This window comes from Prunus mume, linkage group LG5 (genome assembly GCF_029339155.1).
Source record: "Prunus mume cultivar Tortuosa linkage group LG5, ASM2933915v1, whole genome shotgun sequence".
NCBI lineage: Eukaryota > Viridiplantae > Streptophyta > Magnoliopsida > Rosales > Rosaceae > Prunus > Prunus mume.
Window position 1 is genome coordinate 20829114 of NC_142702.1, and position 18764 is coordinate 20847877.

Here is an 18764-nt window from a genome sequence, read left to right on the forward strand (position 1 = left end):
ATTCATCAACCAAATTCAAATTTGAATAATGAAAACCACAAGTCTCAATCAACTTCAATATTTGTAATGTCTTCCTAAATTATTATTTTTGAACGAAAAGGAACTTTATTAAGAGGAAAAAGCCACAAACATAACAAAAAATTATTCTCGTGGTCCTTCAACTTCAATTTCGTTAGGATAAATGGTTTTGCCGTCAATTTTATTAATTTTTCTTTTAAATACAGGGGCAAAATGATAATTTTTTTTTAATCAAAATTGATTTAAGAATCTGATCAGAAAAAAATAATCAGTTGGCATACCCATACGCATGCCTCTCTCTCCCTTGTTTTTTTAGTTTGATGACTAAAGAATTCTTATGCCGGCCACTCAATGTCATACCATTACCTTTAGTTATTTTATTTTTTTATGAGCACTTCTTTTTTTTTTTTTTGGCAAATACATATATATATTTTTTTGTCTGATCATATACATATATATTAGGCTAATATAATTTTTTTTGTCTCAATCGTGGGCCCCGGGCGGTGGCCCTGGTTGCCCTGGCCAATGGCCGGCGGGCCGGCTCTGCCTCTCAATGCACCAGTGTTTCAACTCTTACCTGGTCTTTGTTCAAATGAATCACTTGCTGCCCATTGTTAGGCAGTTGGTTCAACCGGCAGTTGATTCCCATTTTGGCAGCAGCAAAATGAAGACAAAATTGTCTTCAATTTCTGCCATCATTTACGGCCACATGACTTTCTCCACCATTTAAAATTGCATGATGTTTTAACAAAGAGTCTGAACAGTTCTCACATTTCACGTGGTCAAGGATTTAAGACTTCATTTCCGACTTCTGGACTCTCATCTCAAAGAGTGTGAAAGCGGTTTTGTCAGAATTCTGTCTTAGGATAAAGAGTCAAGTCAACCCTGTTTCGTCAATCTTGAGGTATCATACAAGCATATATATGTACTTCACTAGTTTTGCATGTATGCTTACTTTGGTTGTGCTTTATCTTTTTCCTAAAGAGTTTCCCTTGTTCGTCCTGATCACGACTGTAGCTAACATGGCTGAAGCAAGGTGCTGCTTCAAACTCATCGGTGCAATTGTGGTGGTGCTTTTACTAAACATGAACAGTCCTTGCATTGGATGTAGCGAGAGGGACAGGCAAGCACTCCTTGCACTCAAACAAGGCCTCGTGGGTGACGACGGCGATCGCCTCCGGTCATGGGGAACAGAAGCCCAAAACAGAAATTGTTGCCAATGGGAAGGAGTCTACTGTAGCAGCAACCAAACTGGCCATGTTGTTAAGCTTGATCTTGAAGACCAATCTTTGCGAGGTAAGATTAGTCCTGAACTCGTGAAGTTGCAACATTTGGAATATTTGAACCTTCGTTTCAATAATTTGAGTCAGAGCCAAATTCCAGATTTCACTGGATCTCTGAGCAATTTAAGACACCTCGACCTCTCTTCTGCTAATTTTGGAGGTCAAATTCCAAACCAACTTGGAAACCTTACACACTTGCAATATCTCGATCTCAGCTCTCATTATTATTCTGTTATACGCCCTAGGAACTCTATTCATGCACAAAACCTCAATTGGCTCCCTAATCTTTCAGGTCTGGAACACTTGGACCTAAGTCACACTAATCTCAGTGATGTTGTTGGTTGGCTGGAAGCAGTTAATGTGTTTCCTAAACTAACAAACTTGATATTAGATGGGTGTAATCTTCCTCCTCCAATTATGAAAATACCTGCAGGATGACTCAAAATGCCTAGAGGAGGGTGAATAGGCCAATTTAAGATTCTAATCAAATAAATAAAAATAAACTTCGGTAGCAGGATTGATATGGCTTATCAATCCTGTAGCACGTACTGAGCATAAAATAAAAGAACACGCAGAGAATTATTTTACGTGGTAAAACCCCACCTCTGGGAAAATCCACGGGACTTCTCAGTCCAACACAAATCCACTATAGAACGATGATTACAAGAAGTACTCACACACTTATCCTAGACACATTCTAGATAATGTTTACCGACTTCTTCAGTAACTCAACTCGTCACGGGATGATCTTGACACTCTTATGTTGAGCAATACTGGCCACGATTGCTTCAAGCTCACGGAGGAAAACCGCCACCACGGTCTTGGTGCCCTCAACCGTATGAGTCACCGACATGCATATGAATGCAATATGAATGATTAAATTGTTTGATAAATCACCAAGTAAACATTGAACACTTGATGATTTATCTCAAATATACGCACAGCAGCTTTTCTTAGAATTCTATATGCTGAAAACAAATATCTCAAAAAGCTCCAAAATAAAGAATGGCACATAATCTTTTATACAAGACTTGTTCTCTCTCATAGGAGAAACCCAATAGAGTCACGAATCATCAACTTCCTATTGCACCACAACCTATCATCAATAGGAGATTTGATTCACCTTGGACTCAAAGTAATGACGCCTCTCTTTAAACCAAATTGACTAAGAGGTAAGCAACAAGCAAAGTCACAATAGGAAAAGATAATATTTTAACTTCAATTAAAATAGAGTTGAACTAGGAAAGTAATCTCAAGAGATAAAATCTAATCCTATTAAAAATAAGATTAAGATAAAAATACTTTGAGTGAAAAAAAAAACTCCAACTAGGAATCCTATAATGAATGCATGATTATGTCATGATTTACCTGAAGTCAAGTTTCTCATATCGGTCAAGTCATGCCTCGGATGTATGGGGTTGAATGAGTTGTGCCAAAACATCCAGTAAACAAGTCTAGGAAATGACAATACAAATTTCGTACTAACAATCTCCCCCTTTGGCATTTCCTAGACAAAACACCTATTACAACTCAAAAGAAATTACATGGGATTTAACAAATGAATTCTTATTCTAAGCTTGAAGCCCTGAATCCCTGCACATTATGAAACAACAAAACCAGTGAAGCATGTGGGAGAAGAAATGTAATTCAAAGCAGAATTACAACACAACTCCCCCTTAATTCCATAACACAATCTCTCCCCCTTAATTCCACAACACAATCTCTCCCCCTTTTTGTCAGGAAATCCAAAGGGCAAAGAATGAACATAAGGGAGCATATATAAGAGGAAGAAAGAAAAGAAAAAATAAAAATAAAATCAGATTGCATTCCCAACATATAAAGACATAGAGAATAACCAATAAAGCATGTAAGAGGCTTTATCTTGAAAACAAACAAATTTTTTTTTTTTTTTTTTTTTTTTTTTTTGGGATAAGCGACGAGGGAAAATAGAGAACTAAAAGAATAATGAGAAGTAGTTAAGAACCAAAACATATAAAAACAAAAGCAATACACTCAAGACATGAAAGCTCAAAACAATCAAGACATAAAACATACTGTAGATGCAGACCCAAAGTTCTCTTGAAGATATAATTATTTTCCATTCATAAACATGCCAAGTTTGTGAGTAAAGAATGAAAGAAGCAACAAACCCTTTGTTGTCTTGAACGCATGTGAAGCAAAGCATGTCAGGGACAAACACACGACAGACACGAGACTCACAAACTCACAGAGAACGGTGAGAGGCATACCCACAGTCATGGTGAAAGATAAAAAGGCATCAAATGAGTCTACCATCAAGGAGCAAATGTGTTAAATGAACTCTTTTCAATTAAGCACAAAAAATATGTCCACACAAGACGAATCCCACCAAAGATTGAACAAACACTAAGTGCATAGTAAGTATAAGAAGATCAATTTATATAAATATTTTTTAATACGAATTTAGTGGCTCACTTTATCTAGCTTTCGACATGATCCATGTAACGGATGGTCAATCGATTGTGCTTACGCTCAGATAGACGGAGGCAACTGGGTGATGAAGCACCCCTGGGGAAATACTGATCCGAATCATGAAGGCTCCAAAGATAAGCAAGGATAGCAAACCATCACAACTCTTTGACTCGAACCTCGACGTTGGTTAGACAAGAGGCCCTTGCTTGAGCAATGAGTGGTTGACACCCTCTTTTCTTTTTTTTTTTTTTAATTAATATTATTATTTTTTTTTTTATAAACAAATCAAGAACTTACGCACAGTAGTGTTATGGCAATCCAAAGAGAGACAAGTGCATGATAAGAGATATTCAAAGGACTTCAAGGAAAAGAGTGTGGTGTGCAAAATAAAAATAAATAGATGGATAGATCATTTAATGCAGTTTATAATGCACCAAGACAATGGAAACCTTTGTGTGAAGCTGAGAGTGTAAGTTCTTAATATAGTGCAATGTCAGAGCCCAATCTAAGATCAACAAATACGTTGCATTCATGGATTGATACACCTTAACAATCCTTGCAAAGCTGGACAGATTTATAAACACAGAAATTAATTGAAAAATCATAAAACATGAAAGAGGCTTTGGCATGCAATAAACTCCAAATTAATCTAGAGCACATATACCTAAAGACTTTCTAAGAGTGTCAAATCGAAGATTATCCAAGGAGTTTTGCAGCAATACATTTAAGATCCAAACTTTCTAAAGCAAGCGGGTTCATGCAACATTAGTGGAGGAAGACATACAATTATGATTTTCCTTTTTCCTCCAAACTAACTTTGTCTTAGTTGACGGCAAACAATGAAAAAGAAGATAGTTTGGATAAGCGGTTTACCTCTTTCATAAGATTTGAAATCTTATGTTGGATACTACTTTTCCACCCATGCCATGAGAATTTGAACGAACAAATTCGTTTCGCTTATTGCATCTCGGTCTTATGTGCCCACGAGTTCCACAAAAGTGACAAATTGGAATAAATTTCTTGACTTCATGAGAGGCAGAAGGTTCAATAGGTGAAGTGGATTTGACAAACTTTGTTTTAAACACAGCGGAAGACTTATTACTTGGTTCAAATCCCAAGCCTCGTTTGTCACCATCTCTTCGTCCCATGCTAATCATCTTGTCAATTTTTTCTGCACCAATGGTTAAAGAAACAATCCTTTCTTTTGAATTTTTAAGTTCAAGTTCAAGGGCTTTGTTGTCGAAGTTAGAGAAGCAATTAATTTATTATGATCAGTCAATTTTTTCTGCAAAAACATCAATTTTTCGTTCATACCTGCACTTACCTTTTCGGAATCTGCATCGAGGGGATTGAAACTCGTTTGCAATCCTGCAATTTTCCAGCTTCAGACAAGCAACTTCTTTGGACGAGCTCACTATTTTGTTTATTGAGCTTCTGAGATGCAGCCAACAAATCATCATATTTGTTCATGATAAACTCAATATTTATACCTTTACAATCATCATCCTCACGTGATTCATCCAAGCTAATCTGTAGTTATAAGTGCAACGCGTCTTTTCATCATTCTCGCATTCCGATTCACTATCACTCCAAGTAGTATGCATTGCCTTATTCTTGCCATCCTTTTGTTTCTTTAAGGTGTTGGCACATTCCGAAGATATGTGTCCATAGCCTTCACATTCGAAACATTTGACCTTTTCTCTTGGATTCTTTCGTTCATTTAACTGCATGCGAAAATTTAGATCCACCATCAGTATAGTTAACAAACCTATTTTTAGAATTTATACCTTTGAATCTCGACTCCTTGGATCTGATTCTTGAGAAAGTTCATGAATCGCCTTGTGAGAATTGTTAATTCCTCATCACACTGCAATCTTCATTTGAATGCTCATCATCTTCTTCATTCACAACCTTGAGCATAACATTTTTGCTCTTTTAAGAGGTAGATGTTTCATCTCATAGGTTTGTATGGACCTATGAGTTCTTGAACTTTCAAGGTGTTCAAGTCACGGATCTCTTCAATAGCCGTGATCTTTGGTTGAAACCGTTGAGGCAAGGATCTCAAAATCTTTTCACAACTCTATCTTCTGGAATTTTTTCACCTAAACTGAACAAGCATTCACAATTACACAAAGTTTAGCATAAAATTCAGAAAAAGTTTCATTCTCATCCATCATAAGTGTCTCAAATCTGTAGAAGTGTGCATTTGAAGCTTGGCTCCCTTGACAAGTATCTGTTCCTTCATGAGTAACCTGCAAAATATCCCAAGCTTCCTTAGAAGTATCACAAGCACATATATATTCAAATTGATCGGAAGAGACAGCAGTAAATAAAGCATTTAACCCCTTTGATTATTAGTGCTGTGTGTGACTTCTGCAGTGGTCCACTCCTCTCTAGTTTTGAGGACTGTGGTTTCTTCATCTCCTTTTCCGATCGTCTTTGTGGGTTTAGGAAATCCATGAACCACATGCTCCATACACGTTCATCTAAGGACCAAAGAAACGACTTCATTTTGGCCTCCAAGCGCCTATAGTTGTTGCCATCGAAATATGGTGGATGTGCAATTGAGCCGAGGCACGATCCATCCTAAGGTATGTTAGATCTTCTTTGAGTATGTCCAAGCAACCGGCTCTGATACCAATTGAAAATACCTGCAGGATGACTCAAAATGCCTAGAGGAGGGTGAATAGGCCAATTTAAGATTCTAATCAAATAAATAAAAATAAACTTGGTAGCAGGATTGATATGGCTTATCAATCACTGTAACGTCTTGGGCATAAAATAAAAGAACACGCAGAGAATTATTTTACGTGGTAAAACCCCACCTCTGGGAAAATCCACGGGACTCCTCAGTCCAACACAAATCCACTATAGAACGATGATTACAAGAAGTACTCACACACTTATCCTAGACACATTCTAGATAATGTTTACCGACTTCTTCGTAACTCAACTGCTGGTCACATCGGGATGATCTTCGACACTCCTTATGTTGACCAATACTGGCCACGATTGCTTCAAGCTCACGGAGGAAAACCGCCACCACGGTCTTGGTGCCCTCAACCGTATGAGTCACCGACATGCATATGAATGCAATATGAATGATTAAATTGTTTGATAAATCACCAAGTAAACATTGAACACTTGATGATTTATCTCAAATATGCGCACTTATTGCAGCTTTTCTTAGAATTCTATATGCTGAAAACAAATATCTCAAAAAGCTCCAAAATAAAAAGAATGGCACATAATCTTTTATACAAGACTTGTTCTCTCTCATGGGAGAAACCCAATAGGTCACGAATCATCAACTTCCTATTGCACCACAACCTATCATCAATAGGAGATTTGATTCACCTTGGACTCAAAGTAATGACGCTCTCTTTAAACCAAATTGACTAAGAGGTAAGCAACAAGCAAAGTCACAATAGGAAAAGATAATATTTTAACTTCAATTAAAATAGAGTTGAACTAGGAAAGTAATCTCAAGAGATAAAATCTAATCCTATTAAAAATAAGATTAAGATAAAAATACTTTGAGTGAAAAAAAAACTCCAACTAGGAATCCTATAATGAATGCATGATTATGTCATGATTTACCTGAAGTCAAGTTTCTCATATCGGTCAAGTCATGCCTCGGATGTATGGGGTTGAATGAGTTGTGCCAAAACATCCAGTAAACAAGTCTAGGAAATGACAATACAAATTTCGTACTAACAAATTATATCCTCTGTTTCTCTCATGAATTCTTCTAACTCTCTTGTTCATGTTGATCTCTTCCGCAACAATCTCAACGCTTCAATTTTCCAATGGTTGTCCGGTACTCATACCAACCTTGTTTATCTTGATCTCTCTTGGAACAATTTCAGAGGTTCCTCAATTCCTGCATCTTTTGGAAACATGAGCTCTCTTGAATATCTTATTCTCCAGTGTAGCAAACTTGAAGGAGGGTTCCCGAATTCCTTTGCCAAGCTATGCAGGCTGCGACGCTTGGATCTTTTGGAAACATGAGCTCTCTTGAGAGGAACAGTTGGAAATATTAGATGGGAGTTTGCAATTGGAGGGTCCAATCCCTTCAATTCTATCAAAAGCTTCAATTCTAGATCTCTCCCATAATAACTTTTCAGGGGCAGCTTCTTTTTTGTGTGCAACCAAGGATAGTAATTTAACCTTTCTTGATCTCTCCAACAATCATGTTTCTGGAGAACTTCCGGATTGTTGGATCCATTTTAAAAAATTAATCTTTCTTGATTTGAGCAATAACTATTTATTTGGAAAAATTCCCACCACGATGGGGTACTTGTTTAGTATTGAGACACTAAGACTAAGTAACAATAGATTTGTGGGAGAGTTGCCTTCACAATTGAAGAATTGTACAAAGTTGACACTTTTGGATCTTGGGGAAAATAACTTATCATGCTCAATACCTGAATGGTTAGGGGCTAGTCTTCCAAATTTGGCTATCTTAATCCTTCGAGGTAATCAGTTCTATAGAAGCATCCCGCCCCAAATATGCCATCTGACACGCATTCAAATTTTGGATTTGTCGATGAACAACATCTCTGGAACTATATCCAAATGTCTCAACAATTTGATTGTTTTGGCTCATAACGGAAATTCAAGTCTGACTATCGAACATTTATATACAACTCATCTGGAAGAAGGAGATATTCTTTGGAATTATGAGGAGGAAGCATCTTTAATATGGAAAGGGGTAAGGTCTAAATACAAAAGTACTCTGGGACTTGTAAAGAGTATTGATCTCTCAAGCAATAAGTTGATTGGGGAGATTCCTAATGAAATCACTGATCTTGTTGGTTTGGTTTCTTTAAACCTATCGAGAAACCAATTGACAAGTCAAATACCTCCAAGGATTGGAATGTTGCTGGAGTTAGATTCCCTTGATTTATCAAGAAACCAGATTAATGGCAGAATTCCAAACAGTCTATCTCGAATAGATCGTATTGGTTACTTGGACTTGTCAGAAAACGACTTGTCTAGAAAAATTCCAATAGGCACCCAGCTCCAAAGCTTTGGTCCATCTTCTTATGGTGGAAATCCTCTACTTTGTGGACTGCCACTCCTAAGGACATGCAATGAGGACAAAGAAGGTCCAAGACAAACTGTGTTGGTGAATCAAGACGATCAAGATGGGCTCATAACGCAAGGATTTTACATCAGCTTGGGGCTTGTTTGCTGTTGGATTTTGGGGAGTTTTTGGCACTCTTCTATTCAACAGGTCATGCAGATATACATACTTCAATTTCTGGGCTTGTTTCACAGATTGGTTGTACGTGAAGGCAGAAATCATCAGGCAAAGGGTGCCTAATACTAGATAAATGGTAATTACTACTATCTCTCTCACATACTATTTTTGAAATTCAATGATGCAAGTTAGTTGTTCTTTATCCTGAAATGCATGCAGATATTACAGAACATAATTAATATTTATTTATAAATAAATAAGAAAAGGAAACATGAACTTTCTTTCTTTTGCTATATAAAAGGAACATGCATGTATGATTTTGTTGACTGGTTATAATCATGCTTCCCTTAGTGTTTAGCACAGGCACCTTTGAGATGACATGCTTCCCTTCAGTTGAAGATGGACGAGACAAAGGACTGCTATTTGTACTAGCTTTCGACACGCTTAATTGCCTTTTACTGTATTGCTAGTATGAATAAAACAATGGAATAATTTGAGTTAAGTGATTCAATCACTGAAATAAAAGGGTTGTAAATCTGGTAAAGGCACTTTACTAACATTATCTTTCGTCTGTGTAAGAAAGAAAATACTTACTTTGAAAGTCCAGTATTTTATTTATTTATTTTTGTTAAGGTTCTCTTCTCTGTATGAATACCCAAAAAAAAAAAAGTAATACATTTGTAAGCTCCCAGTGTGGGGCACTAACCCACGATCACAAAGTTAAGAGCCTTGCGCTCTACCAACTGAGCTAGACGGGCTTTTGCTTTACGTGAACTCTCAGGGGGTATATATAGTAAATACACAAATCTTACCACAACATCACAGCCATTCACGTCGTGTTCAAACCCTTGGGGATGTCTACCGGTGCAAGTGTTATAAATAGCTTCACAGCTTTTACTTTTTAATCAAGAATGGTAAACCAACAAATCTTATAAATAATTTCATGTTTATGAGACATCCAAATACATCCAAGCATGTTTCCAAGACTCCTTCGGCAACAATAATTTCAAATCAAATTGATAAACATTTACAGCTGATTACATCATCATCAGAATTCAAGTTAGGTATTGAAGAACTAACCATCACCCCTTCCATATTCCCTGCATTCTCAACATCAAACATGACTGCTAAGCCCCTTTCCTACAACGTAAAATTTCTTCCCAATAGCTACAAGTTGACAGGGCGCCCTAGTGACCAAGGATGACAGCCTCCCAACAGGAATCCACTCCCTAGACTCCTTCTGCCATATCATCAGCCTGGTTCCTGAACTCTGATCCAACACATAGAGGGTCCCATCTACGGCAACTGCTGGACCCCGCCTGCCGCCAACCATGTCGGCATCTGCATGCTGCCATGTGCCACTTGATGGTTCATAAAAAACAGCGTACACATGAGAAGTTAGAGCAGAAGTCCCACAGCGAATGTAGATCTTCCCATCCATGACCACAGAATCCTCAATTTCAGGGACAATGCTTGGATCAGAGTGAAATCTCCAACTATTGGTGCAAGGGTCATAGATGTCCCAAGAATTTGGATCACTTGAATTTGAACCTAAACCACCAAAGGAAAATACTTCACAAGCGAAATAGCACCTGCATGCACAAGAAAAATAAATTAGCAAAGGCTCTTTACAATTATAATAATAACAAAAAGCAAACTAATATGAGAAATCTATATGCTCTGACAGGTCAAAAGACGAAGTTGCCAATCTTTAGCATTGCAATAGTGTTCCCTCAGCAGATAATGTGATATATTTGAACCTGGGAGAAATTATTCCAGCTTTAACCCATGAAAAACTCTGCAGAAAGTACAAGTGAAGCATCATAACAGTAGACCTCGCCAGTAGCACTTCACACCAACCACAACCACCCAACAGGTAAACTTTGTTTCCCCGCATTTTGAAACCCATGCCTTTTCTCTTCAAGACGCGAGGCGGAAGTCCATGAACAAGCTTCCATGACCTTCTTGATGAGTTGGGATCCAACACATAACAGCAAAGTCGGTCCAACTTGTCTCGACACAAAGCATAGATCCAAGTCTCATCAAGTTTATGCTATTGACGGTAAGTATGCCACTCTTCACTGCACACTAAGTCTCCCCCATCTTTTTGAAACACATTTTAGGAGTGTAAGCCAAATTTGAAATTAGCAAAGCAACAGTTCCAAAATCCTACTGTTCTTTCTGGTTGAAGTACATTAGGAAGTATAAAATGGTCTCTCTGATTCTTTCTATCTCAATGCTGCTTGAATGGTAGGGCTAGCAGAGATTCTTGAAGCCTACCCCATGATATTAGTATAAAAGGGATTCATTGATGATTTTGATAAATGGCAACGGGCGTAATGTTTTCATTTGAATGAGTTGTACACCATGATTCTTCAAAAGGGATCAGTGAGTGAAGATGTTGTAATATTCCGATTTCAGATCAGTTTGGTATGTAATTTTACACTTTAGATTAAGAATGAAAATTGTGTCAGTAATCCCAGAAAGATGGGTTGTTTGAGAGTGTCTCTGCTGAGGATGCAGTACTACTTTCTTGATCATCTGGTAGCACATCAACTGAAAACCGGTTGGGGGTGTCCAGCACATGCAGGCCTAGGTGCAAACCCAGACCAAGGTAAGCCATCTGCTGCAATATTTCTTTCCATTGTAGCCCAATTGCATAAAGTCTTTTAACAATCATTAATGAACCCAATCATCCCACACTCAACTTTTATTACTCATCTACATATTTATTGAAAACATAAAAATAAGCCCACCCACAATCATCCATTTATTAAAAATGAATGAAAGAAATATCTAGAAAGCCACAACCCATCACGTTAAGAACTGTGTGCTGCCTTTCTCCCTATATCCCGAGCCTCTGTATTTATCATCCGTGCATTTACACGCATTTAAGATAATGTTAACCATTAGCTTAATCTAATGAACTTTAATCAATCCACATCATCATAATTGTATTAAACAAAAAATAACCATTTGCACCTTATTATATTTATCTAATAACTCTGAACAAACAAAATTTGTCCCAGCAAGCAGCAACCCTACCCCATTGCATTGGTATAAAAACGAATGTCGTTGATGATTTGATCAATTGCAATGGATGTGATGTTTTCATTAGAATGAGTTACACACCATAAGGTGGTTGTAATATTCTTATCAGTTTAGTATATATATATTTTCCCATGAATTTCCTTGCAAGACAACTAACTTGTTGCTCATAATCTTGGTGCATTGCTGTTTGCTGTTTTGCTGTTGAGATTAAGAACATGACGGGGCAGAGAGGCTCGGTTTATTAGCCGAAAGGAGATGATTCCTGGGGAGACCCCTGGAATCAAAAGAGTTTGGAGGGTTTTGGGTGGAAGGAGAAAAAGAGGAGGCAAATATCCCTATCTTGGGCCCATGATTCTAGGCACTTCAAGATAAATTGGACTTTTCTCATAAAAGTGAGAAGAAATTCATCTTTTGTACTTTTTGGATACAGACAAGAGCTTCATCTTTCGACAGTTGCACATTCATCCCAAATTCAGTGCTTCATCTTTTGTATTTTTTTTGTGAGCCACGCATTCAGTCTTCCAATACCAAATTTCCACAAGTCTTCTCATCCATTTATAATTCCAAGATGCTTTCAATTACTAACACAAGTGCAGATCATTGCTGTGGTCCTGTTTGGTGAATATGTGGCTCTGTTTTGGTCACCTGTTGCTCGATTCTCCTTATGACTTGTGAATCTACTTTTCTTTGCAGCGTGTTTTAGACGAACCCAGTTTCGAGTGAAACATTTAAGTCCATTACTTGTCTACTTCAGTCAAGGAGAAATTTGAAGCAGAAGACAATAATGGAAATAAGAAAATGACGCTTCACATATGTATGTATGGCGTCCAAATTGGCAGCTCAGAAATATCAAGTTCCGTAGACTAAGTAGATAGGGAGGGAGGACCAAATTTGGTAACCACTCCTCGTTTATTTTCGTGCACTGAAAAGTCTCCACTTACTAAAGAAGTTGTACGTAAAGTAATTGAATAGGTATACATGTATACGTAATTGGATGTTTTTATTTTTGCAGACTCTTTGCAATCGGTGTGGGATCAGGTTCCAAAAGAACAAGCAAAAACAAGAAAAAGAGCAGAAGGTTGCGGAAGCAGCTTTCAAAGCTTCATGCGGCCTCCAGGCTTTAGTAATTTGGATACTGCAATTAAAAATATATATTAATATATAATAATAACAATATATATATAAAATTTCAAACATATTTTAAATAACATAAATATTCAAATTCATCAACCAAATTCAAATTTAAATTCAATTCACTCAAAATATCATCCAAATTTAGAACAACCAAACTCTAGAATAATGAAAACAAGTCTCAATCAACTTCAATATTTGTATTGTCTTCCCAAATTAGTATACCTACATATGCTAAAAAAAAACTCACAAATCGTATTTCCCTTTGTTAGGTAGACTACCTCGACACTCGGAACCCATTTGGTAAGTAGTTCCCATTAAAAATGCATGGGTTGTTCCTAATAAACCATACCAATTTTAGGTTTTAATCTAATTTTCCATATAATATCTACTTCAAAAGTTTGTTGCATTTCACTTTCTTTGGTCATGTGTGTTTATCTTCAATTTCAGCTCAATCTAAGATCTTATGCACGAATCTGTCACATTTATGAATTGTTAACGATTCTCCTTCTTGTGAATCCATATGTAGAGAAAGACGCTTTTTTCATATTCTGAGCTTGACCAATTAGTGTCCGGCCAAACCTTATCAAGCTTGCAATCAACAAAGACATGTTTTTAATTCTCCAGAGCACACTTGTATCAACTCCTTACAATTGTAATTGTAAGATATATCATTATTTCCTGTTGTGCTTTTAACTGTGTTAAACCAAGATTCATAAATAACTACACCACAACGCAAATCACAATTAAACAAAATAAAATACAAAGAGTAAAAATACTAATGCGCGAGAGATTTACAAAGTTTGACATAATCATGTGTACATACGTATTTAGACAGAATTTACTATGAGAATAATAACAGTACAAAATACATTGAGTTAAATCAACAACAAAACAAGAACTTTTTTTATTTCTTATCTCTTGCTTTGCTCTTGGATAATCTCTCAATGCAACCCGTGTTTCATCTCTAGCATGCTCGTCTTTCACATCAATCACTTGCTGCCCGTTAATAGACAGTTGGCAAAATAAATTGTCAGAATTCTGTTTTAGGATAATGGGGCTTTATTGATTGCATTAATAAGTGGGAAACCGGTTTTGTCAAAATTCTGTTTTAGTATAAAGAGTCAAGTCAACCATGTTTCGTCAATCTTTGTTGGTTTTTGCAAACATTTTTGAATTGAAATTTGTCCCATATTGAAAAACTATAGTTCCTTAAATGTCTTTATAAGGTCCTACTCTTGGAAATAGAATAATTAGGATTAGACTATGCAAGTGGCCTAATTGAGTGGCTTGTTGAGTTTGGCATTTGGGTTCAATGCCAAATTAGATGGGTCAATGGAATAATATATATTTAACTAGTCAAAAGATGGGCCTTGGGGCTCTGTAATTTAAAATTAAACCCAATTAATTAAATTAATTTCGAGTTAATTATTTGAATTATTTTTTAAAATTCTGTTTTAGGATAAAGAGTCAAGTCAATCTTGAGATATCATACAAGCATATATATACGTACTCCACCAGTTTTGCATGTCTGCTTACTTTGGTTGTGCTTTACATTTTTCCTAAAGAGTTTCCCTTGTTCTCCTTGATCATGACTGTACCTAACATGGCTGAAGCAAGGTGCTGCTTCAAACTCCTCTATGCAATTGTGCTGGTGCTTTTACTACACATGAACAGTCCTTGCATTGGATGTAGCGAGAGGGACAGGCAAGCACTCCTTGCACTCAAACAAGGCCTCGTGGGTGACGACGGCGATCGCCTCCTTTCATGGGGAAGAGAAGCCCAAAACAAAAATTGTTGCCAGTGGGAAGGAGTCTACTGCAGCAGCAACCAAACTGGCCATGTTGTTAAGCTTGATCTTGAAGACCAATCATTGCGAGGTAAGATTAGTCCTGAACTTGTTAAGTTGCAACATTTGGAATATTTGAACCTCCGTTTCAATAATTTGAGTCGGAGCCAAATTCCAGATTTCATTGGATCTCTGAGCAATTTAAGACACCTCGACCTCTCTTCTGCTAATTTTGGAGGTCAAATTCCAAACCAACTTGGAAACCTTACACACTTGCAATATCTCGATCTCAGCTCTCATTATTATTCTGTTATACGCCCTGAGAACTCTATTCATGCAAAAAACCTCAATTGGCTCCCTAATCTTTCAGGTCTGGAACACTTGGACCTAAGTCACACTAATCTCAGTGATGTTGTTGGTTGGCTGGAAGCAGTTAATATGCTTCCTAAACTAACAAACTTGACATTAGAGATGTGTAATCTTCCTCCTCCAGTGATATCCTCTGTTTCTCTCATGAATTCTTCTAACTCTCTTGTTCATGTCAATCTCGTAGCCAACAATCTCAACTCTTCAATCTTCCAATGGTTGTCCGGTACTCATACCAACCTTGTTTATCTTGATCTATCTGAAAACAATTTCAATGGTTCCTCAATTCCTGATTATTTCGGAAACATGAGCTCTCTTGCACATCTTTATATCTGTCAGAGCGAACTTGAAGGAGGGTTCCCGAATTCCTTTGCCAAGTTATGTAGGCTGCGAGAGTTGGACCTTGACAGTAATAGTCTTAGTGGACAACTTTCAGACTTTGTTGAAATATTGTCCAAATGCGCTCAAAACACATTGGAGGTTTTGGTTCTCTCTGACAATAACATTGTAGGTTCATTGCCTGATCTTACGAACTTCTTGTCATTGAAAGACTTGCGAATCCAGAGCAATAACTTAAGTGGAAGAATACCTGAAAGTATTGGACAGATGTCCAAGCTGGAGACTATTCGTTTTGGTTGGAATTCTTTGGAAGGAGTGATTTCAGAAACTCATTTTTCAAAACTCTCCAAATTACGGAATTTGGGTTTATCATCTAACGCACTACTTTTAAACTTCAGTTTTGATTGGATTCCACCCTTCCAATTGCAATGCATACAATTGAAGTCTTGTAAGATGTGGTCGTCGTCTTTCCCAAAATGGCTTCAAACTCAAAAAAATTATACATGGCTCGATATTTCTGATGCTGGAATTTCTGATACCATTCCAAGTTGGTTTTGGGATTTGTCACAAAAATTAGCGGTTATGGAGATCTCTCACAATCAAATGAGAGGAACAGTTGGAAATATTATATCGGAGGAGTTTGCACCACGCCTAAATTTGAGTTGGAACCAATTGGAGGGTCCAATCCTTCAATTCTATCAAAAGCTTCAATTCTAGATCTCTCCCATAATAACTTTTCAGGGCCAGCTTCTTTTTTGTGTGCAAGCAAGGATAGTAATTTAACCTTCCTCGATCTCTCAAGCAATCATGTATCTGGAGAACTTCCTGATTGTTGGATTCATTTAAAAAAATTAGTCTTCCTTGATTTGAGCAATAACTATTTATTTGGAAAAATTCCCACCACGATGGGGCATTTGTTTAGTATCAAGACACTAAGACTAAGTAACAATAGATTTGTGGGAGAGTTGCCTTCACAATTAAAGAATTGTACGAAGTTGATACTTTTTGATCTTGGGGAAAATAACTTATCATCCTCAATACCTGAAGGGTTATGGGCTAGTCTTCCAAATTTGGCTATCTTAATCCTTCGAGGTAATGAATTCTATAGAAGCATCCCGCCCCAATTATGCCATCTGACACGCATTCAAATTTTGGATTTGTCTATGAACAACATCTCTGGAACTATACCCAAATGTCTCAACAATTTGACTGCTTTGGCTCAAAAAGGAAATTCAAATCTAACTATCGAACATTCATATATGACTCAGCTGATGGGAGGAGAAAATTTTATTTGGGATTATGAGGAGGAAGCATCTTTAATATGGAAAGGAGTAAGGTCTAAATACAAAAGTACTCTGGGACTTGTAAAGAGTATTGATCTCTCAAGTAATAAGTTGATTGGGGAGATTCCTAGTGAAATCACTGATCTTGTTGGTTTGGTTTCTTTAAACCTGTCGAGAAACCAATTAACAGGTCAAATACCTCCAAGGATTGGAATGTTGCAGGAGTTAGATTCCCTTGATTTATCAAGAAACCAAATTAATGGCAGAATTCCAAACAGTCTATCTCAGATACCTCGTATTGGTTACTTGGACTTGTCAGAAAACCACTTGTTTGGAAAAATTCCAATAGGCACCCAACTCCAAAGCTTTGGTCCATCTTCTTATGGTGGAAATCCTCTACTTTGTGGACTGCCACTAAGGACATGCGATGAGGAGGAAAAAGGTCCAGGACAAACTGTGTTGGTGAATCAAGAAGTTAAAGATGGGCTCATAATGCAAGGATTTTACATCAGCTTGGGGCTTGGGTTTGTTGTTGGATTTTGGGGAGTTTTTGGCACTCTTCTATTCAACAGGTCATGCAGATTTACATCCTTCAATTTCTGGACTTGTTTAACAGATTGGTACATGTACGTGAAGGCAGAAATCATCAGGCAAAGGATGCCTAATACTAGATAAATGGTAATTACTACTATCTCTCTCACATACTATTTTTGAAATTCAATGAAGCAAGTTAGTTTTTCTTTATCCTGAAATGCATGCAGATATTACAGAACATAATTAATATTTATTTATAAGTAATAAAAAATAAAAATAAAAGGAAACATGAACTTTCTTTCTTTTGCTATATAAAAGGAACATGCATGCATGATTTTGTTCACTGGTTATAATCTTGCTTCCCTTCGTGTTCAAGGTGCAGGCACCTTTGAGACGACATGCTTCCCTTCAGTTGAAGATGGACAAGACGAAAGACTGCTATTTGTACTAGCTTTCGAGTGCTTGAGTGATGATGATAAGGATCTCACTGAAATAAAGGAACCATTATTTTATAGTAAATGAGTTGTACCGTTATTTGTAAGAACGTAATGGGAACTTCACCCATGAAGTATTTGGTATGATGTTCTTGTGTACCTCATGGTTTTTTATGACTCGAGCATGTTATCTCAATGTAGGAAATGTAGATTGCCTTTTAATGTATTGCTAGTATGAATAAAACAATGGAATAATTTAAGTTAAGTGATTCAATCACAGAAATAAAAGGGTTGTAAATCTGGTAAATGCACTTTACTAACATTATCTTTCGTCTGTGTAAGAAAGAAAATACTTACTTTGAAAGTCCAGTATTTTTTGTTTTTGTTTTTGTTTCTAAAGGTTCTCTGTATGAATACCCAAGAAAAAAAAAAAAAAAAGAAGAGTAAAACATTGATAAGCGCCCACTATGGGGCTCGAACCCACAATCACAAAGTTAAAAGCCTTGCGCTCTACCAACTGAGCTAGACGGACTATTCCTTTGCTTAAAGTCTCAGGAGGTACATATAGTAAATACACAAATCTTACCACAACATCACAGCCATTCACGTCGTGTTCAAACCCTGGGGTTGTCTGCCGGTGAAAGTGTTATAAATAGCTTCACAGCTTATACTTTTTAATCAAGAATGGTAAACCAACAAATCTTATAAATAATTTCATGTTTATGAGACATCCAAATACATCCAAGCATGTTTCCAAGACTCCTTCGGCAACAATAATTTCAAAACAAATTGATAAACATTTACAGCTGATTACATCATCATCAGAATGTGGATCGCTTGAATTTGAACCTAAACCACCAATGGAATATATTTTTCCAT

General features: G+C 36.9%; 2 protein-coding genes, 1 non-coding gene and 1 pseudogene across 3 annotated transcripts; 2 read left to right on the forward strand and 2 right to left on the reverse strand.

Annotated features, from left to right (window-relative positions):
* Positions 1–1003: 1003 nt before the first annotated feature.
* On the forward strand, positions 1004–9553 carry LOC103332024 (receptor-like protein EIX2). The gene is given in 4 exon segments (XM_089052398.1): positions 1004–1730; positions 7783–8942; positions 8944–9094; positions 9310–9553. Coding segments are annotated over 3 exon segments (1998 nt in total). The 5' UTR covers positions 1004–1040; the 3' UTR covers positions 9092–9094; positions 9310–9553.
* Positions 9554–10072: 519 nt separating this feature from the next.
* Positions 10073–10916, reverse strand: LOC103331994 (F-box/kelch-repeat protein SKIP4 pseudogene; annotated as a pseudogene).
* A 3750-nt stretch (positions 10917–14666) lies between these two features.
* Positions 14667–17530, forward strand: LOC107881238 (receptor-like protein EIX2). The gene is given in 3 exon segments (XM_089052399.1): positions 14667–16316; positions 16319–17484; positions 17486–17530. Coding segments are annotated over 3 exon segments (2796 nt in total). The 5' UTR covers positions 14667–14731.
* Positions 17531–18344: 814 nt separating this feature from the next.
* On the reverse strand, positions 18345–18417 carry TRNAK-UUU (transfer RNA lysine (anticodon UUU)). The gene has a single exon. It is a non-coding gene; the product is annotated as a tRNA-Lys (tRNA).
* Between the last annotated feature and the right edge of the window lie 347 nt (positions 18418–18764).